The sequence below is a fragment of the Dromaius novaehollandiae genome, chromosome 2 (genome assembly GCF_036370855.1).
Source record: "Dromaius novaehollandiae isolate bDroNov1 chromosome 2, bDroNov1.hap1, whole genome shotgun sequence".
NCBI lineage: Eukaryota > Metazoa > Chordata > Aves > Casuariiformes > Dromaiidae > Dromaius > Dromaius novaehollandiae.
Genome location: NC_088099.1, coordinates 103,483,055 through 103,497,176, shown reverse-complemented (window position 1 = coordinate 103,497,176; position 14,122 = coordinate 103,483,055). Strand labels below are relative to the sequence as shown.

Genomic DNA, 14,122 nt, shown 5'->3' with positions numbered 1-14,122 from the left:
TTAACCTCCCAGAGGTATACTGGCACAAGCAGTTAGAGAGTAATCACCCTCAGTAAGTATTCACTACTGACAAATGAGCACAGAAATTAGACTGCTGCAAGAAAAAAAAGTGCTTTCAATTAGAATTAAGATCATTTAAACACATAACCAAAGCACTGGGTCAACAATAAAATCAACAGAAATACAAACAAGATCTCTATTAATAGAAGAGGCTAAGTGATCAGGTCACATAATGCTCTCATTAACCATACAGTCTGATGAAAAATGGTTAAAAATGGCCAAAGCAACTGTCAGCATGTGAATTATACTCAAAAGTCTATGAACACATTTAGCCATATCGTAATATTCATAAAAGCTCTGGTCAAGGACTAGGCCTTGCTTACAGGATAAACAGTAGGTCTTTGTTTCAAAGTATATATTCATATACTTTCCACAGGTGACCAAGTCATAACAGTGAACTTGAAAACTAGACCTAACAGCTCACTTTCTGCAAAATGAACAGACTAGGGAGGATGTTCAGGCAGTCTATACCTGGGAGAAAAACAAAAAAAGAAAGAAATGCATGTATCTGACACCCTGGAGAGAATACTAACAGGCATCGGTCAATTTGTGATTTAAATATGACTAGATAAATTTGGGCTCTTTTATTCTTACTGGTTTCACCTGCTTTCAGAACTAATGTCCTGGCATAATGCTTGTCACCAAGATGAAGGGCACTGCAGCTATAGCTCTTAATGACCAAAAAAAAAAAAAAGGCTCACCTCAGAAAGCACAGAGCTAAAGACAGCAGCAATGCAGCAGTACCAAGGAGACTGCGTAAACACTAATTAAACTTCTCACTACACTCTTACCTAGAAAAAAAGTCTTTCTTGCTTAAACTTTCAGTGGCCTGGATCAGACATACCGATACTGGAGTCTAGCAAACATAAGCTGCTTAATACAGAGACATTAGACAGATTCCAAATTATTGTAAAAATAATAAAATTTAAAGACAACCTGTGAATGATAAGGCTTACTTGTCTGAAAGAGCTTTATGTGAAGAGACTGCAAAATAAATCTAGATGACTGTCAATCTACCTAACCGCAAAACTTAGTCAAATGGTACTAGTGACAGACAACACGTTTGGTGTTACGCTAAAACACAGACATAATCAAGGCACCGACCCCCAGAAGATGACCAATGCATGTAAACAGACCAGACAAAAAGAACTGAAGAAAGCTTTTTTTTAAAAAAAAGTATTATTTTTATTAAACTTTTATTAAATGACAGTTAATGTTGGTGGGTTTTGTAAATGCATCTAATTTTGACAGGCAATTTTAAACATGGAAAAGAATTGGCATCTTAGCTACTGAGACAAGGAAAGAGTCTTAGTGACTGAACCAATAGAAGAAGCATGAAGGTAACCAGAGGGCTATATAAAAAGGAGGAGTGAAGCTGGAGTCATGGAACAAACAGGACAAAGAGAGCTCTTTCTAGGCTGGCCTTTTGCCGAGAACGAAGAAAGAGTAAACTGTTTAGGACTTGACAAACCAGCAAGGGAAGAAGTGAATAAAGTCACTGGATTTAGAGAGACAGAAGAGGGTTTTTCATATTGTATATTCAATATGCTGACGGTGGGGGGGAACGTGGCCATGTGAAAGGCCAGGAAAGAAGGCAAGCTGCTCACACAGGAGCTAAAATGTTCTCTCTTCCCTTGGTTAACTGTAAAGAGAAAAAATGTATTTCTAACTTGCTGGGACATTAATGACTGAGCATGAGGGGAAAAATGTCATTAAAAGGACAATAGCGTACCAAGCCTACAAGACTAGGTGACTGGTAGCATAGTGCGGGTGTCAACACCGATATCATCGTCCTAAATTACATGGTGAAGTTCAAGGGCAGTAGAAGGCAGTTGTGAAAGTCCGAGGCCCCAGATGAACACGCCAAAGCTCCACCTGGAGGGAGGCATGTCCCCTCAGCTAGGATGCCGCTGAACCTGACATCATCTCCTGTCAATAACCAGTACAAAACCAGGAAGAAAACAGCAAATTCCATTTTCTCAGCAAGGAAGGAAAAATAAAAACAACAACAAATTAAAAAGCAACTAACTGGAAGGTCACAATAGAGCTCGCCACTGTACCAAGAGCACTGTTATCTCTCTCATTCTTTTCAGAAATCCCCCAAATAGCATCATTTTGTCAAGACCTAGCCATACTTGAAACCAGTTTACTCCATGATACCATCACCGGAAAGTGACAATCAGGAGAGATTTATATTCTGATTGGGACATGAGTTACAAAACACGTGTAAGCTTTTCATGAGGTGATATGTTTCATAAATAATACACAAAACACTGCCACACTTCTTATTTTCTCTTTGGTAAAAACCAGACCCTCCACAAGCGTACAGCCCTACAGCAGACTGGCATCTCCAGGATATCACACAGCAATAAATAAATAAGTACATAAAATAAAGCTGCTACACGCTGAGTAGATGAATATACTTCAATATTAGAAACTCTGATCCAAACCCTCCCTCAGCTGGCACCACTACAAATCAGAATGGCAGACATCAACTCAAGATCACGCAGTCAGATTATAAACGCGGCAGAAGGTGTTGAGCTTTGATCAAAAAGATTTGTGCTTATTTCTACCCTCTCTCCCTCAGCAATGTTTTAGGTTTAGGTTAAGACACCCAGGCTCTTGCTACTCCTCGCCTCATTTGGAAGAGGTCTACTTGAAATTTTGTTGCAACAGCCATCCCTGTGGGCTGTACTCATTTACACACTGGGCGGACGCCCATGGGACTGAACATGGGAAAGTAGAAAGCAGAAGAAGACAAACGATAGATGAGCACATCTCCCTGAAATGAGAATTTTCCTTGTTTCTGGGGCTTTCTTCCACAAAGACTGGTTCAATCAGTGCTGCTGAATGCTTCTAGAAGTTACTGACCAAACAAGCTGGTGAAACTTACTTTTTTCAGAGTGGAAGTTTACATCTAATATTGATTTGATGAGGTGTTACATGCTGCCAAACTAAATTGCTCAGTAGAAAATAAGTCCTTCTCTTATCCTTCAGGTAGCCCTCCTTTATGTATAACATCAGACGCTCACAGCTCTGGGTGCGTTACATAACTACTACTTATTTGCGGTAAGGCCCCAACCTCACTGGATTAGCCACTACATACATGTAGCTAAAAAAATGAGATCTCTTTATGGCAGATGATTAAAGTATTTTAAAAGCAGCTGCCAACACTCAACAGTCTTTTTTTTTTTTTTTTTTTTTTAAGGAAAGGTTACTGTGTATGTCAAATGCTGTGTTTTAAACTAAGCATTTCCACTATGGCTCTTAGACCAGAAAGACAAAGCTTCATACTAACTCTGAATTGCCTTTGCTCATAGCCTAAAGGTTACTTCCAAAGCAGAGTCGACTTCTGTATTTAATAATTTCTGCCTATAAAGCAGAAACTGCCACTTGTAATTTAGTCAGCAGGGCAAACAACAGCAAATCATTTGTGAAAGTACAATATTGTTCTGCATCAGGAGAGTTAGATGAAAGTCTGGAGACTTAAACAGAGGCAAGCTGGAGAGCAAAACCCCCTGAAAAGGGGTAAAACGTCTGCTACACTTTCTGCACATTCAGATGTTTGAAATTAAGCTGATATGACAGCTCTGGGCTTTTGGCATCTGTTACAATACCACATATCTCCAAAATTATCCCAGAGGCCAAGTTGAAAAAAGCTATTTGAAAAACTTGGTAGAAGGAGATCTTACCTTGTTAGCAATGTCCTGTAAGGGCCAAGCTCTGATTCACCTGGGTTTCAGTTCAAATTTACCAAAGTTTTTTCAAAGTAACTCCTACTTTAATTTTCTCCTTGTTTTCCTTCCTCTTCCCCCCTCCCCCCACCCCCCCAAGCTTATGGTCAAGCAGCAGACATAAAATGCATGTACTCTCATGCTGTAATACAAAAACAGTACAGCTCTGAATTTAATGCCTCCACATTTCAACTTTAATTTCAGGCTTTCTTTCTTTTACAAAACAACCAAATGAACAAACAAAAACGTGGATGTCATCCACCCTATCCTTTATTTTCCCCCTCCTGACTACATTAAGTGCTAGTGACATCTGCATCTCTTTACAAGTAAAGAATACTGAAACTTAACATAGATTGAGGATTTCAGTTCTTTCTTTCATTGTATTATTCCTTCTGGATTACTGTTAGAAACATACAGATTTGTATTTTCTGAGTTCTGGTTTCATATAAGCTAGAAAGTAAGTGCAACTTGAACGAAATAAAAGAATGTACATTACTTCAAGGAAAAAATCTAAAATAAAAACCACCCGAAAGAACTTTGGGATTAAAAAAGAACACACAAAATATCCCCCAAGCCCCTCCTACCCCATAGTGCAGTGATTCAAATTCAGTGTTTGGCTTTGCCACAAGCTGCCAGCATGATTTTAGTAAATGCACTTAGGGGACTGATCACGTGAGAACTCATGATCTGCTAACGCAGTTAAAAACTTACTACCAGTATTGCAACAGAGTAGGGGCAAGAATGGTGGAAGAGAGTCATGCTAACCACTTTCAGTATAGCTAACTTCTACATGGCATTGCAATTATTTAGAAGTGTACAGATGCTCTAATACTTCTAAAAAAACCAATATTGTGCAATGACTTGATTAAACTCTTTCAACGAGATCATGAGAAATCATCTCATCATTCTGCTCATCTCCTGCTCTTCTGCTGTAAAACATAGCATTTGACTCTCTCTTACTTTCAAGCTTCTTTTAAAAAACAAAATGCTTGGGAGGTAGGGACAGTCCCCTCTGTGCATAATGTAGGGTCTATCCTGGTTGGAAGGTGTAGCTACAACATAACTTGCTGTTCATATAAAAATGCAAGTTACTTGCCTACATCATACACATTTCTGAGCAGCAGTACTCTGCACTGAACCCCCTACTCAAAGGTTTTCCAGCTATTCCTTCCTCTTTGCTTCAGAACTGCTGTAGTGAAGACCTTATATAATATTTTGCAACTTTCATGGATAGTCAGAAACACTGCACAGCAATAGGACTTGTAGCCTAAAACCAAAACTACTAATAAGAATTTTCATAACAAACCCTCTCCTGCTAAGGGCATCCAGCCTACAGTGCTCTGCGGTACAGACACATATATCTTCAGGTAGACCGTCTCTCTCTTGCGGGTTGAAAAGTTCTTTGAGACAGTCAGTTCCGATTTCACTCCCAACTGTGTAAGCTGGTATCAGTCCTCTGAGTGCGTAACCTATGTGCTTTCAATCCAGAAATACATACACTTTAGCAATTATAATTTACCTGCTATTGTTTCAAAACAACCACAGAATTAGGAGAACTGAACTATGGAAAACAATGGGAGTACCTGCTGATAAAACCACGAAAGATGGGTAATAAAATCCAAAGCAGGTGCAGTACACTAAGGTAATCATACCTTTTGTTTCTTAGAGTAACTATATTTGAAATCCTTTGTCTTGCTAATACTGTTTAAATATGCTTTAATATTCATACTTTCTTGAATTACAGAAATATGCTTCCTTACGCTGTAGATACATTATTACCAATTCATATGAGTGCTGTATTAGTACATTCATCTGATATCATCTCCACTTCCATGCAACTGTTATTTGAATCTATGATATTGCTAAGATGATATACAGCCCACAGATGCCTTAGGAAGGTGCAGTACTTTGGTACGTACAGCTGCACTGTGGCTTTTAAAACATTTAAATCCAGAAGAACTGTTCTTACTTCACTAAATTTTTTTTGAAAGGCCATACTAACCATATTTAATAGAAATGGCAAATATGGATAAACACAGGAATACGAGACTGAATTCTCATACTAGGTCTGACGTTGTTTTTTTTATCAAGGCATAGTCATGAGGCATTTTGTTAAAGAAACAGCTAAAACTACTATAATCAAAGAATACTGCAGTGCTGTGAACATGAAACATGCTGCAAGTACTCAATATTTTTTATTATCAGTGGAACCTTTCTAATAGAGTTATACTTAAAAACCATGTTCCCTCTTTCTTCTACACATCCAAAAGAAACTGTAAGTAAAATCAAGCTTGAGGTCCAACATTTCAAACTATATGAAAAAGAAAAGTCTTCACTGTCCATCTGTTCTCTTAGAAGATGCCTATGACTGACTAGCTCTAAAGCAAGTAGACCCTGCTGTCTGGACTGTCTAACAGTTCACCATGCGTCTTTTGCCTCCATGCTAAAGATCTGTGTAAAGTATGATTCTCGTCGGTTTGGATTATTTAAAAGGACAAGTAAAGGTTGTGAAACGTCAAAGCTGTTTTACTGAAGAGTACTTCAGTTGTGTGATATCAAAAATAGTACAATTGGTACTAAAGCCTTCAGATCTGCCAGAAAATCCAGAATAATCCTTCCTAGCTGGATAACAAGGCAAATAGTGCTTTCCAGTTTCAATCAAAAACTGAGAAGAAGGTGTTTGTGGAAGAAGAATACGTAAGAATGAAATGTCCTAGAAATTAAAACAGGCATTTAACTAGCGCACACAGGTCTAACATGGCTTTCATTTTCACTAATAAAATTCGAAACTTGAGACAGCGTGCCACAAAGAAAACTAGGGAAGACTTCCAAAACTCACGGTATTCTCATAATTTCAAAGTGGCTTCTAGAAATCTTGAATCTCAGCAACAGAAGTCATGTTTCAGGGCAAACTCTCCTACCACTAACACATTCAAATAGCAACAATTGAAGGACTTCACAAATGAAGTCCTATTAGCATAGTTGGGAATGACCAGTACTAGGTCCCATGAGCAGTGCCATTACAACACAGTGTTACAACAACCCATGTTCTTTAAGGACCTCAAAGACAGCCTCAAAACTTTTTAAACCTTCTATTTCAAACTTCCTTGTTACAATACATTTCTCACAATGCCCTTCTTAGAAGGAAGATGCGACAAACTGTACTGTTTACATAGTAAACACAAAAAAAAGTCTCCAGAAACTGTGGCGAGAAAAGAATCTGAGTTGTTCCCTCCTTTAGCCAACCTATTTTTAAACCAAAACCAATAAAAAGCAGAGGAGGACTGAGGTGGAGATTAATTTTCCTCCATGCTTTTCAGCTTTATAAAGCTACTTTTATAATATTCAAGCAAATTGTACAGTGACTGACATGAACAAAATGACAGTAATCCGTCACAATTTCACGTTTCCCACCAGGCTGATTCAAATAGTTATTTATGAACCTTACACTTCAATGGTCACTTTGATGACTAAGCCATAAATTAGAATGTAAAGTGAATATAAATTTGATTTCAGAGTAACAACAAATTGTCAGCAACGCAGGATATTATTTAATTTCTATCGACATGCTATGAAAAAGTCAGCAATACCGAGATGTGCTACATCATAATAAAACCCAAACTTAGTAAAAAAATGTACACTGTATCTCATGTTTGCTTCAGTGCTTCTGCATTTAAAAATAAAAGCACTTTATATAATGCTTGGTTAGTTTTAAATATAAACTCTTAATAATGTCAGATGACTTTATTACTTAGATCATTCAATTAGTAAGCAAGAATGAAGCTTTTTTTCCTTAGAACACGACTAAATTTGACAGCAAAAAATATTAATACGAATTAAGACTCTAAGGTTTCTAATAGTTCTGATGAAAAGCAGGCATACTTTATGATAAAGAGAGTTCCTATTTTTTCAATATTTATCTCTTCCTTTACAGATGAAATGGAGATGACACTGAAACATAACAGAAACTGTGCAAAGAACAACGTTTCTCTTTTTTTTTTAGTAAAACGTGTTTTTTGGCGGGATGGAACTCAGCACAAAAAAACCTTAAGTTACTCAAGAATCAACAAGTGATCCAGGAACCCACACCTCGAAAATTATCTTGCTAAATTAATTTTATTTTATGTAGCATGATGTAGCAGTGTTAAAAAGGGGAAGTTGTGTCAAACTCTCTCTTCAATATGCTTGATTTTTCCAGAAATTCTCTCAGGACTTTTTCCTGAAATCCTTACATGGAATGATACCAAAACATGATCCAATTGAAAACTACTTTAGCAGACTGGTTTTTCATATGGGAAAACCCCTTAAATAGTTGAGATTTGAAAAAACAAACAAACAAAAACCTGTGACTTCAGTAATAACTCCATTCTACTGGTATGTCCTACTGACAAAGATACTCCCCAAGAAACAAATGCATAACAGAAAGATAGGCATTTAAAGCAGTTTGCTTGACAGACTGCTTATTTGTAATACATTTAAGATAATTGTATTAAACATTGTAGTTTGAATATGTTAGTAAAATTAAAACATACATGGGGAGATTTTCATATTTGGAAAATTCAAGTGGAGCTACTAATGAGAACTGGAAACCCACATGCCCTATTTCCCTCTGAATTTCTTCTTGGTTGAAAAAGTCATACCTATTCATAAAACCTTTTAAAGCAAGATTTATGTATTGCATGGTAGGACAAAATGTGTCTCTCAAGGATTTCTCTAGCCATTATTATAAAGTAGCAAAATTGAAAAAGCAGCAGATTAAAATGGTTCTATTGGTGTAATGAAAAAAGCAGAATCCCTGCTAAAAGAAAATGGTAAGTGTTGTCTAATTTTTTATTGCCATTATGTTCTGGAACAAAGTACTAAATGCACAACATTTTTATCAGTGCAAAATACAGGCTGGAGTATAATATAGTTACTTATAGTTCACATACAGGCTCAATAGACATATCCGTGTATGTATATGCATATGTATGTGTTATCTAAAGTTTACTGAAGTATAAATCATATCTAATTGATATGGTACCCAGTGGAAGGAACAGAGATGTTATAAATGTTACTCAAACCAGATCAGAGAAATATATTGGCAGTGACTCAGCTTCTTCCAAAGGAAAATCTATCATCCTGCTTGGATACATTTAGCAAGCATTTGCTTAATTCACCTTAGCATTTTCTTGTTCTGCTATTGTTCCAACACAGTATCTGAAGCTGGGGAAAAATAAACACCGAAGGCAAGACTATTCAGAGTGGTGGTCACAGCCACTCTTCTAAGCCTGTGATGGAAGGAGGGAAAAATGAGGAAAGGAAGTATAATATATGTGAGTCAGAGCAAACAGACTAAAGCGAATAAATATTAATGCAGAACAGAAGAACAAAGTGAACAGGTAGTAAAACTAACAGCAGAGAAGGTGAGGGAAGCAAACACAAACTTTTGACAGCAAGGCCTGTTCAGGCTAATGGAACAAGAATCACTAAATTCCCTATAGCAGCTGTCAAGGAGAACCAGGTACCTCCCATGCCCTCAAACTCAGACATACAAACCGCTGCTCATCCAAAGATATTTTGAGCAAGGATCCCATCTGTAATGACTGATGAGTGAACAATTCTTTCCTAAAAAGAAAGAAATAAAGTAAACCTACCTGCCGATGAATAATCTCTAGGTTTGCTTTCGCTTTATTCACTAGTTCTTCTATTTTTTCAGTATCTTCTATATTCTTGTTTTCTCTGAAGGCGTCTCTTATCCTTCTGATGGCATACATTCTAAATGTAAACAAGATGACATGTATTTGTAAATGTGCCATAGTTATGACATTTCAACATTCTTCAAAAAACGTTGAATTTTTTTTCCATACATATATATATAAATAAAATACACACACACATATTATTTGCCCAGACTTTATATACGTCTCTTTTTATTCAAGGTCCTGTGTTGTCTCAGTTGAAACAATGACCAGACTTTTTAGTTAAAAAAGTGAGTTTACTGGCACTTACAGTAGAAAAGTTTCGTACTTCATGTATTTAGACCAGTCATCATAGCTCTGCTTGTTACTGCCATAAAGAGGCACCTGTGCTTGCCAATATTAAGAAGCTTCTTGAAGCTGCATATAGGACTACTACTGTTGGATACCCAGCCTGGATACTCAAAGGAAAAAGCTCAAGGACATAAAAAAGCCCAGAAACATAAAAAAACAATAAATCATCCCCCAAATAATTATGAATCAGTGCAATTATTCTTATTCCTAGCATTCTAAAGGTCATTGGCCACAATGCTAACCACTAAATAAATCACAGGTTTCTACAAGTTCTGACTTTGTAACCTGGCAGTCACCAAAGGTAGAGTGATGGATCAATCACAGCAAAAAAACGGTCCTTTGCCCTCCCCCCTTTCTTCTCCTGCAAAAGTACATTTCACCCTTCAGTCCAACCTCCTAATCCCTTTTCCACTGCCAAGTAGGAACAGGATATGATCTCTGCAAGTAGAAAGACATTATGATCTCTGCCTCCAGAGAGAAAGGTCCAAAGCTGCAGTCATCTGCAGTGTATTGGCTTTATTAAAGCCAGTAAAGAACCTTTGTGCAGTCTGCAGTGCACTGCTCAACAAAAAGCAGGGCCAATTTCAATATTAAAATGCAGTTTTCAGACTGAGCAGCAGAAACTTTCATTACACACTTGCTTGGGAGAAAAAAAAAAGAGGCAAATTTATCCTGCTCAGCTATCTTGCTAATCTCCCATTTTTCTACCACCATATCACATAAATACTGTATCTACTACACAAAGTAAAACTCTGTTTGGCATTGAAAGGAAAAAGAAGGTTGCTGCAAACAACACAAATACTAAACTATTTCAACAGCTGTTTTTCAGTCTTGTGTAAAAGTGAAACAAAAGGCACAAATTGTCTGAAACATGATCATAAAAACCTACATACACAATGTTAAAAAATTAAAATATTGGTGGGGGGGAAGGAAGCAGGGAGGAAAAAGGCATGCAAGATTAACAGCCAGAGTCACTCCATACCATTAGATGGTGCTATCCAGCTCTTAATGCAGGTTCCATGAGCCAAGTGGCGTATTTTCTGCACAAGCTCATAAATAATACATTTCAATCACAGGAACCAGGATGGTTATGGAGTGCCACCCTGCTGCCACACACCAGCAGATGGTGTGTGCTTTTAATTAGGGCCTGTTCACCTATAATGTGACACTGGGGTGTGTGAGTGTGTGTGTGTTTGTACGTGTGAAGTTAATAGAATGTATTAAATATGGAAGCTCATTCTCATCTGCAGCTGGTGTCCTAGCAAGACTTTAAGGGGAAGCTGCTTATTTCTCCTGGAAAAGAAACAACCCCAAATCATTGAGATATTGTTGCCTGATAATGGATGAATTTCAAATCACCCTGAATATATGCAGGGTTAAGCTGTGCATAAACATACCATATTTTCTACATGAAAGGAATGGTTGCCAAAAGATACAGAATCCTAATATCAATTTTTCTTAGCTTAAAAACAAACAAAAGAACAACAAAAACAGTATGTATCAATTACTGGGTACAATTCTTCCAAAATGTAATACAAATGAGTAATGTTATCTACATAAGAAAGATCAATGGGACTAAAACAAATTCTTGTTCAGTGTAACATCCATGGACTGGTTTTTGCACAGATGGTGCATGAATTGTTCCATTCTCTCCCTCCTTCTCTTGTTATATCCAAAAGTTGTTGAGAAAGAAAGGCAATGTACTTAAAAACTGGTCTGATGATGCTTTCTGTCCATCTATAGTGAAAAAGCATCCTGCACTGTCTTTCCCTTTTACAATTTCTTTAAACTTCTATGAATGTTAACACTCAAATTGAGTTAATTTACATAGGCTTAAGTACAAACTTAAACTTGCAGGTACAACATTACATATCCAATATTTTCTAAACACACTTCAAAGAATAGCTCTATATCCTGGTACTCTTTAATAAAGTTACACTGAGATTCAAAATATGACTTAAGATAAGGAAGAGCTGAACTCAAAGCTCAAACCCAACACTACATTTGACAGTCAAACATCCTTTTTCCCCATTGAGAGGTGTCAGGGGAGCAATGCCAGCTTTCCAACAAGCCAAATTCTTTCAAAATTATGTAAAAAGTGTTAAGTCAAGATCCAAACACATTGGACTTTTTTTTAACAACAGCTTTTTATATGCAACAGCTGTTGCGAGCAGCATCAGTTCTGAATCTCAGTGCTCTCTACACTTCCAGAGTTTCTGAACTGTGTATATAACAACATCTAGCAGCAACACTAGAACTGCAATATTGCTGCAAGTCTATGAACAACTGAGCTCTTTTCAAAATATAGTAATGGGTGTGTAGCAACAAGCAGTAAGGATATAAAAGGTATGAAGAGAATCTGTTCATTTAGACATGTATTTGTTTTTCTAAGAGGATTACTCCAAAGGTCTTCTGGTTGATGAACAGAGACCAGTCAGGTGATGAGCTATCATTACGGTGTGTATTTTCAGTTCAATACGCATAACACGCCAAAAATGATCATGTACCATCTGAAGGCACAGCTCAAAATAACAGTGGCAGAAAGTACATGGCTATCTTCATAAAAACTTACAATGTTAACCTAAGAGAAGTACAGTTAATCTACCTGAAGACACAGAAAGAGACAGAGAGACGAGATGAAAAGCACACTGGCACCTGTCCCTCCCTCAAGTTAAATGTTTTTTGTAACTTATGGAAGGTTATTTACCTGAACATACCACTGATACAAGTAATTAGAGGTATACAGCTCTGCAACAGCTTAAGCCAACGTGAATAAGGAGAACTGCTGCAATTTGGCCACCCCTGGAAAGATGGAAACCCTGCCTCCCCCTGCCACCTCCTCAGACCAGTGCTATCCATCTGGTTACCCGAGCCTGGGATGAGTCAGTCCAGCTTAGCGAACTGACAGAAGACCAACATACAAAAAGAGTGAACCGTTCTCTGCTGCTGGATTAGTGAGCTGAGAGCTGAACTGGCTCCTTACAGGCTTGGATAAGCATTAGTGCTGAGGAGGAGGGAATACAGCGGTACGGATACACACTGAGGTGGTTTGCAACAGATCCCACTCTGAGAGAAGCTGAGCGAGTCACATAAATAAATGGGGCTCTGCAGTGGGAACATAAGGAACAAGCTCTCTGGGGAAGCCAAGTGACAAAACAAATCCGTCTGGACCCCACACCCAAGCAGCTCCTTTACGTCTTTAAGAAAGCTCCTAGGAAGACAAGAGTGAGTGTTCGTGAACAAACATCATGACAAACGAAAACTCAATCTGCATTTCACAATCTACTATTTTTCTCACCACTCTTTGTGAATAGATACTGAAAAACTGCCCCAAAAGGTACTGTTTTTTATTTCTTCTTTCATCCACATATACTGGAATTTTAATAGAAACACCTTTGCTTTTATCTTCTGCAAAGATTTTCCAGCTAGCTAGCAACCATAGGCCCCAAGTAAGAGTGTACAGTTAAATATATTCACTCAGCTCTGTCTTATGTATGCATACTCACTGAAACACTCTCTGTGATCCCTACTTATGTGCATCTGCCACACAACTAAATCCCAATTAAATCAAAAGTATATACTTAATGGGTAAGAGATTCGGTATAATGGCTTCAGACCAAAGTCACTGCAGGTGAGTGACTGTGCAAGGTAACAGATGTCCGTAAGTAGAAAATAATGGTTGGAGGTTAATGTGAGAACAATGCCAGGGCCAAAGCATTACGACAGACTCACAGGCAAAGGGCATAAACTGTTAATGCTAAAAGACAACTATGAAATAATAGTAAATACAAGGAGTTAGGGTCAGAAAACACAGTATTTTTCCTTACACTCAGTCATTTACCTCTAATTTCAAAGAGTCCAACCCTTTTCCTTCCCTGAAGCACAACTGAAATCCTATCATGTGTCATATCCTCATAAAAATGGAGCCTGTAAGAAGTGAAATCTGAAACAATGGCTGTTAAAGAAAAATGAAATCACAACACAGGTACTTCAGAAAATAATTGCTGTTTGGGGATTTAGATATTTTTATTTCAAAAATGTTTATGTATATGATGCCTGACCAGAAAATAAAAATCAGTTGTCTTTTGAAGTCTTCACTGTTGTATCTTTGTACCCAGCTAAAATAGAGCGTAAAAAAAAAAAAGCTGAAACACTGTGCAAAGCATACTTCTTTTAACTACACGGTACTATGCCTTCAAAATAAATCTGGCTGAGTAACGTTTGTCTCTGCACCACTTTGCATTTACCAGTACTCATGACACCCTGAAGGTTTAAGTCATCTTTCAAAAGCAGCCT

General features: G+C 37.5%; 1 protein-coding gene across 3 annotated transcripts in view; it reads right to left on the bottom strand.

The window, feature by feature from the left end:
- Nucleotides 1–14,122, bottom strand: part of LYRM4 (LYR motif containing 4) — a 91,828-nt gene that overhangs the window by 58,093 nt on the left and 19,613 nt on the right. For all 3 annotated transcript variants that reach the window (XM_026114908.2, XM_026114909.2, XM_064507088.1), the window contains one exon: nt 9,431–9,551. In XM_026114908.2, the coding sequence (XP_025970693.2) occupies nt 9,431–9,551 (121 nt within the window). The remainder of the gene's footprint in view (nt 1–9,430; nt 9,552–14,122) is intronic.